This window comes from Schistosoma mansoni, chromosome W (assembly GCF_000237925.1).
Source record: "Schistosoma mansoni strain Puerto Rico chromosome W, complete genome".
In the NCBI taxonomy this organism is placed as follows: Eukaryota; Metazoa; Platyhelminthes; class Trematoda; order Strigeidida; family Schistosomatidae; genus Schistosoma; species Schistosoma mansoni.
This window is the reverse complement of record NC_031502.1, coordinates 5184599-5199068: the sequence shown is the minus strand read 5'-3', so window position 1 is coordinate 5199068 and position 14470 is coordinate 5184599. Positions and strand designations below refer to the sequence as shown.

Here is a 14470-nt window from a genome sequence, read left to right as displayed (position 1 = left end):
CTCGTGAGGCGAGATCGTGGATGCGCACCACCTGAGGAGTCCCATAACAGAACGAAACGACCGTCCAGTGCTTCCAGGTTTTCCATAGTGGTTTAGCTTCAATTGACTCATGATCTCAACTATGAAAATTGTTTTTGTGTTTTTAAAAAGAAAAAAAATCAAATCGATTAAGTTTCTAGTTTTTATATATTGACAAAATTATTTTTTCGGATTAATGTATCATTTCAAAATAACAAAGTTTCACAGTTAGGTAAGTGATGATCAAGAAAGAAAAACTTCGCTAATTTAATGTTTTATGACAGTGTACATGAATCTTGTTATGACTACAAAAAAGGTAATTGATTAGTTTAATAAAAAGAAATTCAGATTTAAAAAAAAATTTTAATGGATAACAAAATTGAACTGTGTTTATGGTGTATGGTGCGCGACTTTATACCATTATACCATTCATCTTCTTTTTCTAGAAACCACTGAAAATGAATGGACACCAATTCATCAATTATATCAAAAGTATAAAAATTCTAATTATTCTTCAACTATCAAGAGAAAGCAATATTTAATCAAAGAGGATGATATCAGTGTAATGTCAGCTGATGATAAATTAAAATCTACACAACGACTATCTAATTCATGTGTACCAATGGGTTTAAATGAATTGGAGATTTATCATGTCGATTATAAATCAACTGGTCTGTATAAATGTGAAGCAGTGAATTATTTAGGAAATCAATCAGCTTTTATATATGTCAGTGTTTATTGTAAGTTAATCGTTTATTTTGATCAATCTAAATGAAGTATCTTAAAAAAATAAAATCTTTATAGCTTCAGGGATATCGTACCACTGAAATGATCATTTGAATCTCTCAGTACCCTTAAAATGAATTATTGTCATAATGATTAAATAAACATATAGTTGTTTGATTTAGACAACCATTCTAACTATGATGAGTCCATAATGTAAAGTATGAAATTTAAGCAATCTCCAGAATACATCATGTTAATAACTAGCAAGTACTGAAAAGTTATCTTGTTAATTGGTATAGGGTTCGAGCGAGGCCAAAGGTCCCGGGTTCAAATTCCACGTGCGAGATCGGTTATGCCCACTGCTAATAAGTCCCATATTATGATGAAATGGCCGTCCAATGCTACAGGCTTCTTAGTGGTGGTCTAACATTGATCGGTTCATGATCTCAATAAACTATGAATTAGACAGTTTGGTGGCTGTTTATATAGTATTGGATAAATTACAAACTAACGTTTGAGATCTTCACAGAGTAACTGATGAATAAAAACATTAGCAGTACCATTAAGCGAAATGAATGCTTGTTAATAAGGTTTTGATGTGACCGGATTGCTGCTTTCAGTATTATCTAATCAATATTAAATTTTATTTTCAACACACAAACATACAACAAGATGTTTTAGAGATTCAATAAAACTGTCAATGATTGATTACAAAACGTGTTTAAAGTTTAAAGCCTGTGAATTTATACTCTTGGCAAATTTTGAACAAGAACTAAAGGATTTTTAGCAAGACGTTTTTTTAGATTATATCTCTTGTTGAAGCTGTGCTGTCGTATTTGTAGGGATCTATGTAAATCTATAAGATGACTTTCTTTTATGAGGAGGCTACATTGGCGGCACAAAGCGAACTCTTTGTAAAGCCACCCAGAATGTGAAATTCTAAAATGAATAATACAGAGAAATCTCATAAATTCTCGTCCATTCCGTCCCATCAGAACAATCTTTCATAAAAGAGTTTACACAATCAAACGACCGAGAGAAAGGATAAAAACCAATAAACTCCAGAGTCATCGGCCATTCACCATCTCAAGCCTTGGTTTCTCTTGAAAAAATAGCGTATCCAACCTTTCAATCTCTTATGATTCTACTATTTTTTTCAGGTCTGTCATTTAGTCCATTATTAGTCGTTGTAATTTAATTAATTATCACTAAGTTGGTACCATCACTCTCATATTTCCATTTCTTGTACATAGCTGTGAAGTCAATGACTATGATAAAGGTTTCTGATTTCTGAATCATTTTCATCTCACTATCCATTCTACAATCTTTGGGCTTTTAGGCAATTTTATCATAATACATGAAATCTCCGAATACTGTAAAATATACTCTTTCCATTCTGTGGTAGACTAATATATTTTCCAAGTCATAATAATTATGATTGTATGGCTTCAGTAAATAATATCATCAATAGGCAAATTTACTCGGCTGAATTGTCTTTAATTCTTCTTGTATAGCACAGTGGATTTTTCTCGATCTTTAAAGTTTGAATTCTGTAACTTAATCAGTGACATGTACAACATTTTATCATAGAAATTACTTTTTTATCAATCACAGCTCGTACCATACCTGTCCACTATTTACCAAGTTCAATAACAGCTTTTGCTAACCAAAGCTTATCAATAATGTGTTCATTTTACATTGATCAAAACACAATTGCTGAAATTAACTGGTTTCATGGAAGGAAAGAATCTACTCTATCTGGTGAAAAATATAAGAAACATAATAATACCATGTTGCTTCACGAAACTACCAAAGATAATACAAAAGTAATTACAAATTACAATCTTGTCAAGTCTGTACCAATAGATCCAGTTATTACTTATTTCTCACGTGATATTCCACAAAAACACAAACCGTCGATAGGGTTAAAAGAGTATGGATCAATTTTACATGTTAACAGTGTTGATGTAATTCATCAAGGATTCTATGTTTGTGAAATCCTATCACCTGGTGGCAATTACACTCTTAAAACTGAATTAAAAGTAAGAGATTTTCGAGGAAAAAGAATATTTATACTCATTTTATTGAAAAGAACTATTATTCGAAGTTGTTTATTCGTGATTTTAGCCCGATTATTCTCATTTCTGATAACATCACTAGGTTTCAATGGTTAAGGAAAAATTAAAATGGACAATAGATTTCTAGACATTGTTAAGTAAACTAAAAGCTCGTGTTTTGAAGTCAGAAACTTGATTGGATGATACAATCTTGTAGTGAAACATTCATTGAAGTATTTAGATGAATTTCTTCTGATATTTAAGTTTTAAATTATATAAGAAAATGTTAACGTTGTAAATAATATCTGATGAACAATGGTGAGATTCAACAAGGGCAACGATATATCATTAGTAGAGTATAACACATGTATAACCGATGATGATGATGAATATGTTATCTTAATGAGCTGTAGTTCCTAATACTAGAAATAAGTGATACCGGTGTATATGATGAAAAATTCTAGGCACAACTCGATAAAAGTTTTAAGAAACATGATTCTGTATGAAAAATAACAATATTGCGATAAATAAGGTGAAGTTGTCATATACTTCTGATTACCCCAAAATTAACTGCCTACTGAAACATAAAAAGTTTTCAGGCGCTCAAACCCAAATACTTAGTTTTAGCAATAAGATCATGAACGTTTAGTTCAATGTAATAGCGTATATCTTACAAACCACAATCTATTTATAATACATTTTAACAGTTCTTCCATTGTACAGTTATACATTCCTCTTGAATCTTGTTTTACTTTGAGTAAAAGATTATGGATTTTCAGTGAAGCAAATAGCCTATGTTACCTAACTTTGTAAAGTCTGTATTTTAATATAAGTTAAAAATAAATTTCCTAGTCAGTTATTTCATTATTTATGTTTTGGTGCTTGACAAAAGTCAGATTATTAATTTCGGTTTATATTTCTGCTTATTGTGTTAAGGTTGTTTCGCTCCCGACAACGCCGACTGATCTGTCTGTTACCAATGTATTTGAAACTAGTAACTATAATGATAATAATAACAATAATATTCATGACATCGGAGTTCAACTGTTATGGAGACAGCCACAAGCAAATCATCAGCTCAAAATAACTCATTATGCAATTTTTATTCATAAATTACCCAATCAAAATGGTTTGAGAAAACAAAGTAAATTAAAATTTCATTTCTTAACAATAATACTACTACTAATAATAATAATGGTAATAATAATCATTCTTTATGATCAATGTAACATAGACACTGACACATAACTGACTATACCAAACAAAGGAATTGAGATTTTTAATACTTTCGTGTTCATTTAAAATTTGCTTAAACTTATCGTCTATATGGTTTTTGAATTTCAGGTATTAGCTTAATACGAAGTTAAGACTCTAAACTAATCAGTGTGAACAATTTATAAATTTTGAAATATGCAGTTAAGAAATAGACTTGACTTAAAGAAATATATACTTGAGCAAAATATTCCTGTTATTTATTTGTTAAGGAGAATCAATTACTGTACAGTCAACTTGGTGTCGATTGGAGACAGTTATCCACTTCAGACAATGGATGAAGGGTTTCGCAAGATCATGGATAGATTGAAGTTGGACATTAACACCTTTGGATGCCAGCTCAGTGGTCTAAAGATTAAGCGTTTGCGCGCGAGACCAGAGGTCATGGGTTGGTGTCTCACGTGAGAGATTGTCGATGCACATCGCTAAGGGGCCCCATACTAGGACGAAACAACCGTCCAGTGCTTCCAGGTTTTCTATGGTAGTCTGGCTTAGATGAACTCGTGAATTCAACTATTAGATAAAAAATGTCAATTTTGGATATTAATGAGCTGAAATAATATGAGAAGAATATTTTTTCTCGATAGTACACTAGCACCAAACTTTCTGTTAAGAATTAGGAGTAAAACTTTAAAGTGAGAATAAGTTGCGCTTATGGACATAAAAGCGTACAAAATTTCAATAAACTATTTGAATTAAGATTTACTTGGTATTGTTTGTTTTGATCTTCCGATTGATGTTTTTAGGACTGCAACTGGCATATGTGCATACTGTGCGTATTGCCTCGATATAGCCTAAATTCACAAGCATTTTAATCAAAGATGGATAGTGGATAGCAGTGGAATTAAGTATAATTGAAATCTACGCCCATGTAGGTGACGTTAGTTGGAGTTACTGCAAAGTAAAAAATGGGCAATGTACAAGGTATCTAGCAAATGGGCATCTAAAAGAACGATTTACTGCAAGCCATAACACTTGAGCCATACTGTGATAGAAACTGGAATTCAAAGAAAACAAATTCAGAGAAATCATGACATGCTGATCAATAACTATTTGGAGAACGAAACTTGATATAATAAATTTGCTTTTTCTTAATAAGGGACCAATTTACACTAGCGAGTTTACCACTTTAACATTACGATTATTATCAATATTACGATTATCATATTGCCGATATTCAACCTTTATAAATGAATTGATGATGAGCCCATTTGAATGATATGGGATACTGAGCTGACTCTGAGAACCAAACACATTTCACTAAATTTCCTTTGTGTTTTAATGGTTAGTGCCTAACATATAACACAGGCCACATTCTCATAAGCCTGTTTCGTTTTGCTATCTGGGCGAAACTTGTACTGACTCGTTCTTTATGAAAACCTTTTACTTCACAAAACTGTCTTGCTACAATAGTATTCAAATTTTTCCATCTTTAATTTCTTATTTATTTGCTTATGTAACCTGTGATGAGAACTAAATGACTCGCCCATTGGTCAATCTTTATTCAGAATTACGGATATTTGGTTTATATGCATCATTTTTATGCAAAATGAATCTATCTATATGAACATTTAAAAACACTTTTCAAATCACCTATAGATTCTTAATATGATATCCCTGATGATGATGTAGTTCAACCCATTTGATTTCTGTTACAGATAGATGATCAGTTTACTGTAAACAGTTTTTCATTATAGTTTGTTCAAAGAGTATGTCCATAATCGGTTGTATTCAATCATTATTTTCTAATAATACATATTAAATTAAGATCAATTTCTATTTTGTTTGACTAATGACAGAGTAACTAAAGAATTGAGAATGTCATGAGGAATATGTAGGCATCAAACTTGAACTTTTAATCGTTAAATATTTAATAAAATCAATTTTGGTCATGATCTAGAACCGCGTATTTCAGAATTAACTTACATTTAAACGGCTCCTGCCTCAAAAAAGCACAATTTTTTAATTGATGTAGTTGGAGCTTTGAAAAAAATACTCTTTACACTTCAGTTTAATCTAACTCTAAATCACTTATCAAATCTTGCTGAACTGATATTTTTAAATTAGAGCGAAAAGAAAGAGAAAAAAAAGATCACAATTTATCTAGACACGCATTGGGTTAGAATAATCACACTAATCCATATGGGAAACAAAATATAATTAAAGTCAGCCACTCTATATTCAGGTTAACATGAATATTGCTATTACTATTCAAAATTAAAGTATTCAAGGGGATTCACTACACGTTAAAAGAAAAATCTATCAGATATATCTGTGCTATCTACCGGAAATGTACTAATCGATGTACTCGTTATTAGTCAATGAAATGTGTGATTATTCCCTAACGGTAATTTGGTGATGATAATCAGTAAACAATAACCTTGATCACCACCCATTAGGAAATATTGAAAAGTACTTTATCTATGTTTACAGTGACGCTTTTAACGAAATAATTTTCATTCGTATATGATTTTGTAGTGGTTGTAGAATTTTCATGGTTTAACTCATGAATTGATCTTAGTTAGATCACCACTGGAAACCAGGGAGCACCGAACAGTCATTTTATCATAGGATGGGACTGCTGGGCAGTGAGTACCTACAACCATGTCGACAGGGTCCCGACCCAAAACCATTGATCACATGGACGGACGACAGACCTCTTGACCACTTAACCAGGACTCAACAGTGTCATTATCTAACTTCTTCTGACTCACAATATTATGTGATGATCTCTCATTGCTTTGGGTTGGTTTTTGTCTAGCACTTGACATGGTCAAACTCCAATGACCACCGCTTCCCTTCAGAATCCAAAGAATTGCACTTAAGCTTTTTACTCACCAAAAAACTTTCATTAATATTTTCTAATTTATCTCATTTACAGATTGTGAAATAATCACAGATGAAGAATGGGAACTATTCAGTGTCATAAATTTGAATGAAACTATTAAAAATCCAACAAATGATAGTTATATATATACAATACGTAATATATCAATAATCTTTCAGACTGGTTCATATTGTTTCAGTCTATCTTCAGTAAATTTTCTTGGATGGAGTAAAAAATCTAACTCCGTTTTTTATTCAGTGTCTAATATACCTAAAAGTAAATAATTATTAAATTTTGAATTAATTTTCTTTTTTTTTAAATGGCCGTTGGATATATGTAAAGGAGTTTGATTAATATTTTCATTTGTAGGTTTCAAAAGTGAATTTCATTCCATAAGAGACTTTTTTCAGACAGAGAACCACTGGACTTTCAAGAATAAAAGGCACTAATTAAATGCTATTACCATATCAGAGTTTAGATCTTAGATCCTGTGATATATATATATATATATATATATATATATATATATATCTTATCTTTGGTTTTTGTATGGATGAGCTAATTTTCATTAGATCAATTTTGTAATATTGTTTCAGGCCAATATACCCAATTTTATTTTGTTAGTGGAAAGCAGTGTGGTCTAGGACGTATTAATTTACACTATTAAGAACTCGTTACGTGAATACAACTGGATACCGTAGTCAGTGTTGACATTAAGCTTCCATCTCGTCCAACAAATTATCATACACTACGCAATTTACTAAGGACACTCACAAACATGCAGAAGAGTGACTGTAATGCAACTTTCATTCATCATTTATAGTCATTTACACTATATTTTTAAAACACTTAGAAAACTAACCATTGCAAAAGTGATTTTCACGGCTTTTCCCGTTTTACCGAAATTATGTTAGCCTATAAAGATAAGCAAGTATTCAGAGAGCTTCTGAAAGTTTTATGTTTTCTGATGCAATCTATACATGATTTAAGTTAAAAGTGGATATTTTCATGAACGTAAATAATACGGAGTTTTCCAGCAAACGAAATAAGATTCACACAGAAGGATAAAATTTGTGAAGTCAGTGATAGAACGTAAAGTATATTAAGCTAAAACATTTAACTGAAATAGGGGGTGATTAACATCCATCATAATGCTAATTAGGGATGAAAGATTGAGACTTGTTTTGAGTTGTTCCATTGGATTTGATGCTCATTACTACAAATCCTATTGAAAAGGTTTTTGGATAATTTACAAGCACGTACATACACTTGCTAGTTTCAAGTTTCTATAAACGGATCTCATCAATACAGGTTGCGCTATGCCAGTAGACCATTAAGGTAATAAACGGATTTATGAAAACACTCATCTGTAGACTTTAACAAACAATAAAGTAACCGGTGGTCAATGACTGGTTTAATTTGAATTAAAAGAGTTAACAAAAGTTTATATACTTAACAATGGATGTTTACTCGTGTTGTCTAATCAAACGAAGCGGTATTCTTAAATTGAGTCATGTATCAATTTTAGTAGACGTTGTTAACTACTTTTTCCAGCGTTTCTGTTTCTTAATTGTCCTCAAAATTATGTTTGTAAATTTATTTTCATAATAGATTTACTAATATCTTATTTATCTTTCTTATTTTCAAGCAGCATTAAACGAAATTATTATGAAACTGCATTTAGTCAACGTTACAAGCACATCTATTCATATTATTTGGGTAGCAGCATTGCAAACAAATAAATCATCATTATCCTTAGTTAAAGAATATCAGGTTAGTTTTTTGGCCAATAATAATGTATCCTTTTGTTTGACTAATCATTTAATGCTAAGAAACAAACATAGAAATCCAAAATAAATTCTGAAGTATCTGGAAGCACTGTACGTCCGTTTTGTCTTAGTATGTGACTCCTCAGAAGTGCACATCAACGATCCGCGTTGAAGTTAGACATTAACACCTTTAGATGCAGGCTCATTGGTTCATAGGTTAGACGTTCGCGCTCAAGACCGAAAAACTTGTGTTCGAGTCCGGCGTGCAGGATCCTGGGTGCTCACTGCTGAAGAGTCTCATACCAGGACGAAGTGACCCTCCAGTACTTCGAGTTTTCCAATGGCGGTCTAGCTTAGATAGACTCGTAACTTCAACTATGAAAATATTACAATCTCCACAAATCGCCATACTAATGAAATGTCTGTTAATGTTATTGGAATTATTTTGTTGTACATCCTAAAAAATAAATGAATTGATTGCTTTTATTGTTAGAAACACACAACTATTATTACCTTAAGATCAAACAAATTTTGGTTAGTCATTAATCTCTCAGTCTTCAGTATATTTATATTTGACTGTAGAAAGTACTTATGTGGTCCATATTAGTAGAATTGTTAGATTAGTTACAACTAACATGTGTTCGAGCCTTAATCTCATTATAAAAATTTTAATTACATAATCCAATTACATAATTAACACTCGATTTATATCACGAAATATATGTATTCCATATACTAATAATGAAAACACAAGACTTCAAACCATATAACAAGTAAGTCTATTCACTACCATGTAACCTTATAAATTTAGTATTTACAAAGAAAATTATTCTAAATATCTAATAAAGTTCTTATTGTACATTGTACAAACAAGCGAGTGACATTTGTTTTTCTTCCTCATCTATGATTTCATTGAACATTGACACAAGTTATCCTAAATTACTTTTTTTAAAACTACTACTGTTTTTTTAAAGAACTGTAGGGAAACTGCTACTGATTTTAAACGGTAATTATTGCAATCACTGATGAGTAAATCTTTTCATCGACAAATTTGTACATTAACAAATTTTTCAAGGATTGTCGTAAATTCATATGAAAAAAGCGAATATAAATTTTATAGAGAACATTAGCCGATCGGTGTCAGACCATTGTTAAAAACCTGAAAGCATTTGATGGCCGTTCCGTCCTAGTATGGGATTCTTTACCGGTGAACGTCCATGATCCTACGCACGGGACTCGAACCCAGGACATTCCGTCTCACGAGAGAACACTTGACCTTTAGACTACTGCGACGGTATTCAATGGTGTTAATATATAATTTCAGTCAATCCACCATACTGCGCGGCCATCTTCCATTCCGATTGGTAGGTAACTGCCTTTCTGTTTGAGACTCAACAATCTCTATAACTCTATAAAGACAACTTTTATTTTCTCTATGTGAGGTTTAAACGTTAATGAAAACTAAGTTTAATCCATATTAAATCGGGTGTTTATAAATCAAGCTTTATAATCTACTACTTATTTCAAACACAGCTAAAATAGTACCAGAAACATATTTAGATAGATAACCATTTAGGAGTGGTAACGTAACCTAAATTGTATACCGAATCAACCAGTTATTATTATTTGTGTAGGTGGTAATATGGGACATTGAGCCCTTCATATATTTGATGTAGACCTACCTTGTCGACATGTCTACATTACAGTAATATAATGTGACGTCTTCTGATTTATAACACCATGGTCACTGGTTTCAAAAAAGCTTGTTTCAGAGCTGAAGTAAATGTACTTTTCTATTAACTGTTATTTCCACGCTTTAGAATAACTTAGAATACTATTTAACTAGACATTGTAAACCTTAACTACCATCTGAATATACAGTTACATCCAGAGTCTAACATCCTCATAAATCTTTTTTTTAATTGACTTCAAAAAAAAACCGTCCAGGAAATTTCCTAATAGCTTTAGCATAAATTCTATTAAAAAAAACTATTTATAAGTTATCAGCTATGGTACTATTGTTCAAGGTTTATAATAAGTGTTTTCAATCCTAAAATCAGATTTTGAGATGGTGGAGAAGATTTGTAGCTCGGGCGAATGCTTTCGATGGAATTTGTTCTATGAGCTGGATGGTTTGGTCATGGAGCTCTCATCGTTCTTCTGAATGAAATCATCAACACAAACTCCAGATTATTTTCTCTATTCCAAGAGCATTCATCAGAAAACAAAGTTGTGTACATTTGATTTCTTCATGTTTTTAGATATTTACCATAAGGTCAATATAACGAAAATGTGAGATAACAATCTGAATACCATGTAAATAAATATTTACACTTTTGTATAGTTATTTAACACAAATGTGTTTATTATAACGTGCATAAACGGTGACATTATTTGATTGAATGTTAACTTTCAATAGTATAATGGCGATAGAATGTTAGTTTATGTTTTCAGTAGAATCTATATCAGGATGTTAAACATCCTGATATAAAGGTACAACAGTTGTTTTCTTGCCACATTTTAGGCGTCATAAAAAGATATCTCTTACAAAACCTACTTTTTAAAAGGTGTTTACTGTTAGTTCGAATTACATTTTGTATCCCATACAAGGCGTAAAACACATTCTCGATGAAATAATATATGCTTCTTTGTTTAAACTGAAAATTTTAAAAATCAGTAAGAGTCTGAGATTTCTCTTTAAATCATTTGAAAAAGTTAAGCAGCTTCAAGTTCATCATAATATCAAATATTTAGTCGAACTAACTAATTAATTCCTAAGTAACAAAACTGTGATCATTCTCATATAGTTTAAACCATTTGTTCACATTCATTTAGTATTGTTTGTTTGAATCTTCCCATTGACGTTTTTGGACTGCAACTGGTCAGTCTCTAATTAGCATATGTGCATACTGACCAGACTGGTCAGTTGCAGTTCAAAAGCGTCATTGGGAAGATTCAAACGAACAATACCAAATGAATTTAAACTTCACCCCTTTGCACAAGCAAGTGGCTATCAGGACTCAGTGGCCGAGTGGAGAACGCGATGGCGTTTGAAGCGAAAGGTACTGGGTTCGAGTCCCAGAGTGAACATCAACTCTGAGATGCAGGTACATCCAGCTGACGAGTCCCAAATAGGACGAAACGCGCGTTCTGGATTCCACTGCTAGCCACTATTTATCTTTGCTTACCATATTTGTCCACATATTTGAGTTGAACTGCTCATTTACATACACCGGTAAATGAATTAAAATTTTTCATAAAGAAATGAGCCAGTTACGAATAGTAGTTTTTCTTTCTTTCTTAGATAACAAATATCACCTAATCAAGTTCACCTTGATATATATAGTTGTTTTCTCCCTATCCATCATTCAAATATTCTTTTTTCGTTATTCAAATTCTTTCTGTCTTCTTGTCTATATTTTCTATACAGATAGCCAGTATCTCAAATATATTGACTTGGTTTTATCTCAACGTGATAGTTACTTTTTATCATTATCATTTTGGGAATTTTAATTAATCATTCTAGGATTGAAATGATGGATTTTACATGATACAAATTGATTTTTATCAGTATGAGGATTTGTGGAGATTGTGGTAATTTTTAATAGTTGAATTCACGAGTCGATTTAAGCTAGACCACCATCGAAAACCTGAAAACACTGAATGGACGTTTGGTCCTAGTATGAGACACCTCAGCAGTGCACATCCGCGATCCCGCACTCTGGATACAGAAGGAGATTTTTGTTCGCAGACTGGTTAATAAAGAAATACCGTTTCTTTACACTTAATTGCAATCTAATATAAATGGAAGATGGTCGCTAAAGATCATGGAACGATTGGAGTTAGACATTAACATCATTGAACCTCGGCTAAGTGGCCTAGAGCTTAGGCGTTCGACCGCGAGCCCATAGGTCATGAGTTTGAGCTAGTGTGAGAGATCGTGGAAGTGCACTGGTAAAAAGTCCCTTACTAGGACAAAACAGCCATCAAGTGCTTCCAGGTTTTCAAGGGTGGTCTAGTATAGAACAACTCATCATTTTAGCCGTCAAGATAACAGTTTTTTCTAAAAAGTGATAACTATTCAAGCAGTAGTATATTGTTTGTTAAAGATGAATATCCCTACAAATGATTAATTGAAATAGCGATCAAACTGCTTTCCTTATGGTGTTTTAATGATATCAATTCTAGTTATGTAATTTTATTTTACAGTTATATTATTGGATTGAGACTAGTGATTTTGTGGAAGTGAAGAAATGTTCTGATAAAAACAGTTTTATACAACAACATGAGTTGACAAATTTAAAACCATTGACAAGATATCATTTAAAAGTAAGTTGTTTGTATTATTTAAGTTTCATCATGTGTCATATTTGTCATTGGTCAGTGGTTAAAATCGGTCAGTGACCAATCACTTTTGTTGGAAGTCAGTCGTAGACCAACTAGTTTAGTTGTAACTTCCCAGGTTTCGAAGCTGAATGATCTTTATTCGAATTACGAAGGGGATGTCATTGATCTTAAGACTGTGAAAACTTATCAGCGAGACAGAATCAGCATGAAATTCATGTTGATCAAAGTGTCCTCGAGATTACCTATGATTACTTAAAATTACTTGTCTGTAGAACTGAGTAAATGAACTATTATTTTTTAAATAGGTCTTGTTATCCACTAGTAAGATATTTAAAACGTCACTGAGAATATCATATCCATATCATAGACGTTTTTGAAAATGCTTCATTGTATACAACATGATTCTTTATTTTTCTGAAAAAGATTTCAGCATGTAATGATTACGAATGTGGAACATTTTCTGAAGTTCTTCAAGTTCAAACTCTTCCACATGAATTATTTAAAACACCATCACTCATATCTGTTACTGTACATCAAGGAAACAAAGTGGAAATATCGTTTTTCAGCGACTATATAGATAAAGATGATTATTACATTGAACAAATGAAAGGTTATCTAGTAAGTTTATTTCAAAGCAAACATGCTGATTTGAACTTTCGATTTCATATATTTAACATTGTTAATGTAGTTTTAGTGAACGACAACTCAAGTACTATAGAGCAATTTATTATTATATGGAAAATTATATAGTGCTTGTATAAGATATGAAAATCATACATTAAATACATTGTTTGCACATCTTCGTTCCGTTGTCGTTTATATACTTCATGATTCTTTCAGTTTTGTTTTCATTACATTTGCTCTCTGTTTCGCTTCCTTCTCTCGTTAATTCATTGTTCTGCTAGCAAACATATTTTAATTTTGATTGCTGCTACACATTACTTAAATAAGTCAGGATATGTAGTACAAGCTATATAGTTATTATGGATATGAAAGTGTTTTACAGTATGAACTACTGATAAAATAATGTACTGAAATAATTTATACTGACTTGACACGTATGCTCCGTTTAAATATCAACTCACCTAATGTTCGTAAAATGTAATTCAATTAACAGACTGACAATATACGAACCCATTCGTAGCAAAGTACCAACTTTATATACCTTCTCTGTTTCTGATATATATATATATATATATATATATATATATATATATATATATATATATTGAGACGCATTTTACTAACTATACCACTGTATTTCACTGTGTCTTGAAATTATCTCGATTCACCATTATATGTGGAAGATAGAAAATAGTGGATTTTTGACTATCGAAAGATGTATTAAGTACAAATCCTGGAAATGTTAACTCCTGTACTAAAAAAAATATTTTCTGACTATTTGTTACTATTTTTATTTTAGAAAGTGTGTAGCTTGTTAAGTAAACCAAGCT

General features: G+C 31.6%; 1 protein-coding gene and 1 non-coding gene across 2 annotated transcripts in view; both read left to right on the top strand.

Moving 5' to 3' along the window:
• Smp_171680 (hypothetical protein) overlaps window positions 1–14470 on the top strand; it is a gene marked incomplete at its 3' end in the record, with an annotated part of 106217 nt that overhangs the window by 27618 nt on the left and 64129 nt on the right. The window contains exons 7-10 of the mRNA XM_018799990.1: window positions 465–758; window positions 2359–2786; window positions 12879–12998; window positions 13440–13634. Coding sequence (XP_018653848.1) covers window positions 465–758; window positions 2359–2786; window positions 12879–12998; window positions 13440–13634 — 1037 coding nt within the window. The remainder of the gene's footprint in view (window positions 1–464; window positions 759–2358; window positions 2787–12878; window positions 12999–13439; window positions 13635–14470) is intronic.
• Window positions 11691–11757, top strand: Smp_tRNA_01477_Gln_TTG.1.1. The gene has a single exon. It is a non-coding gene (tRNA).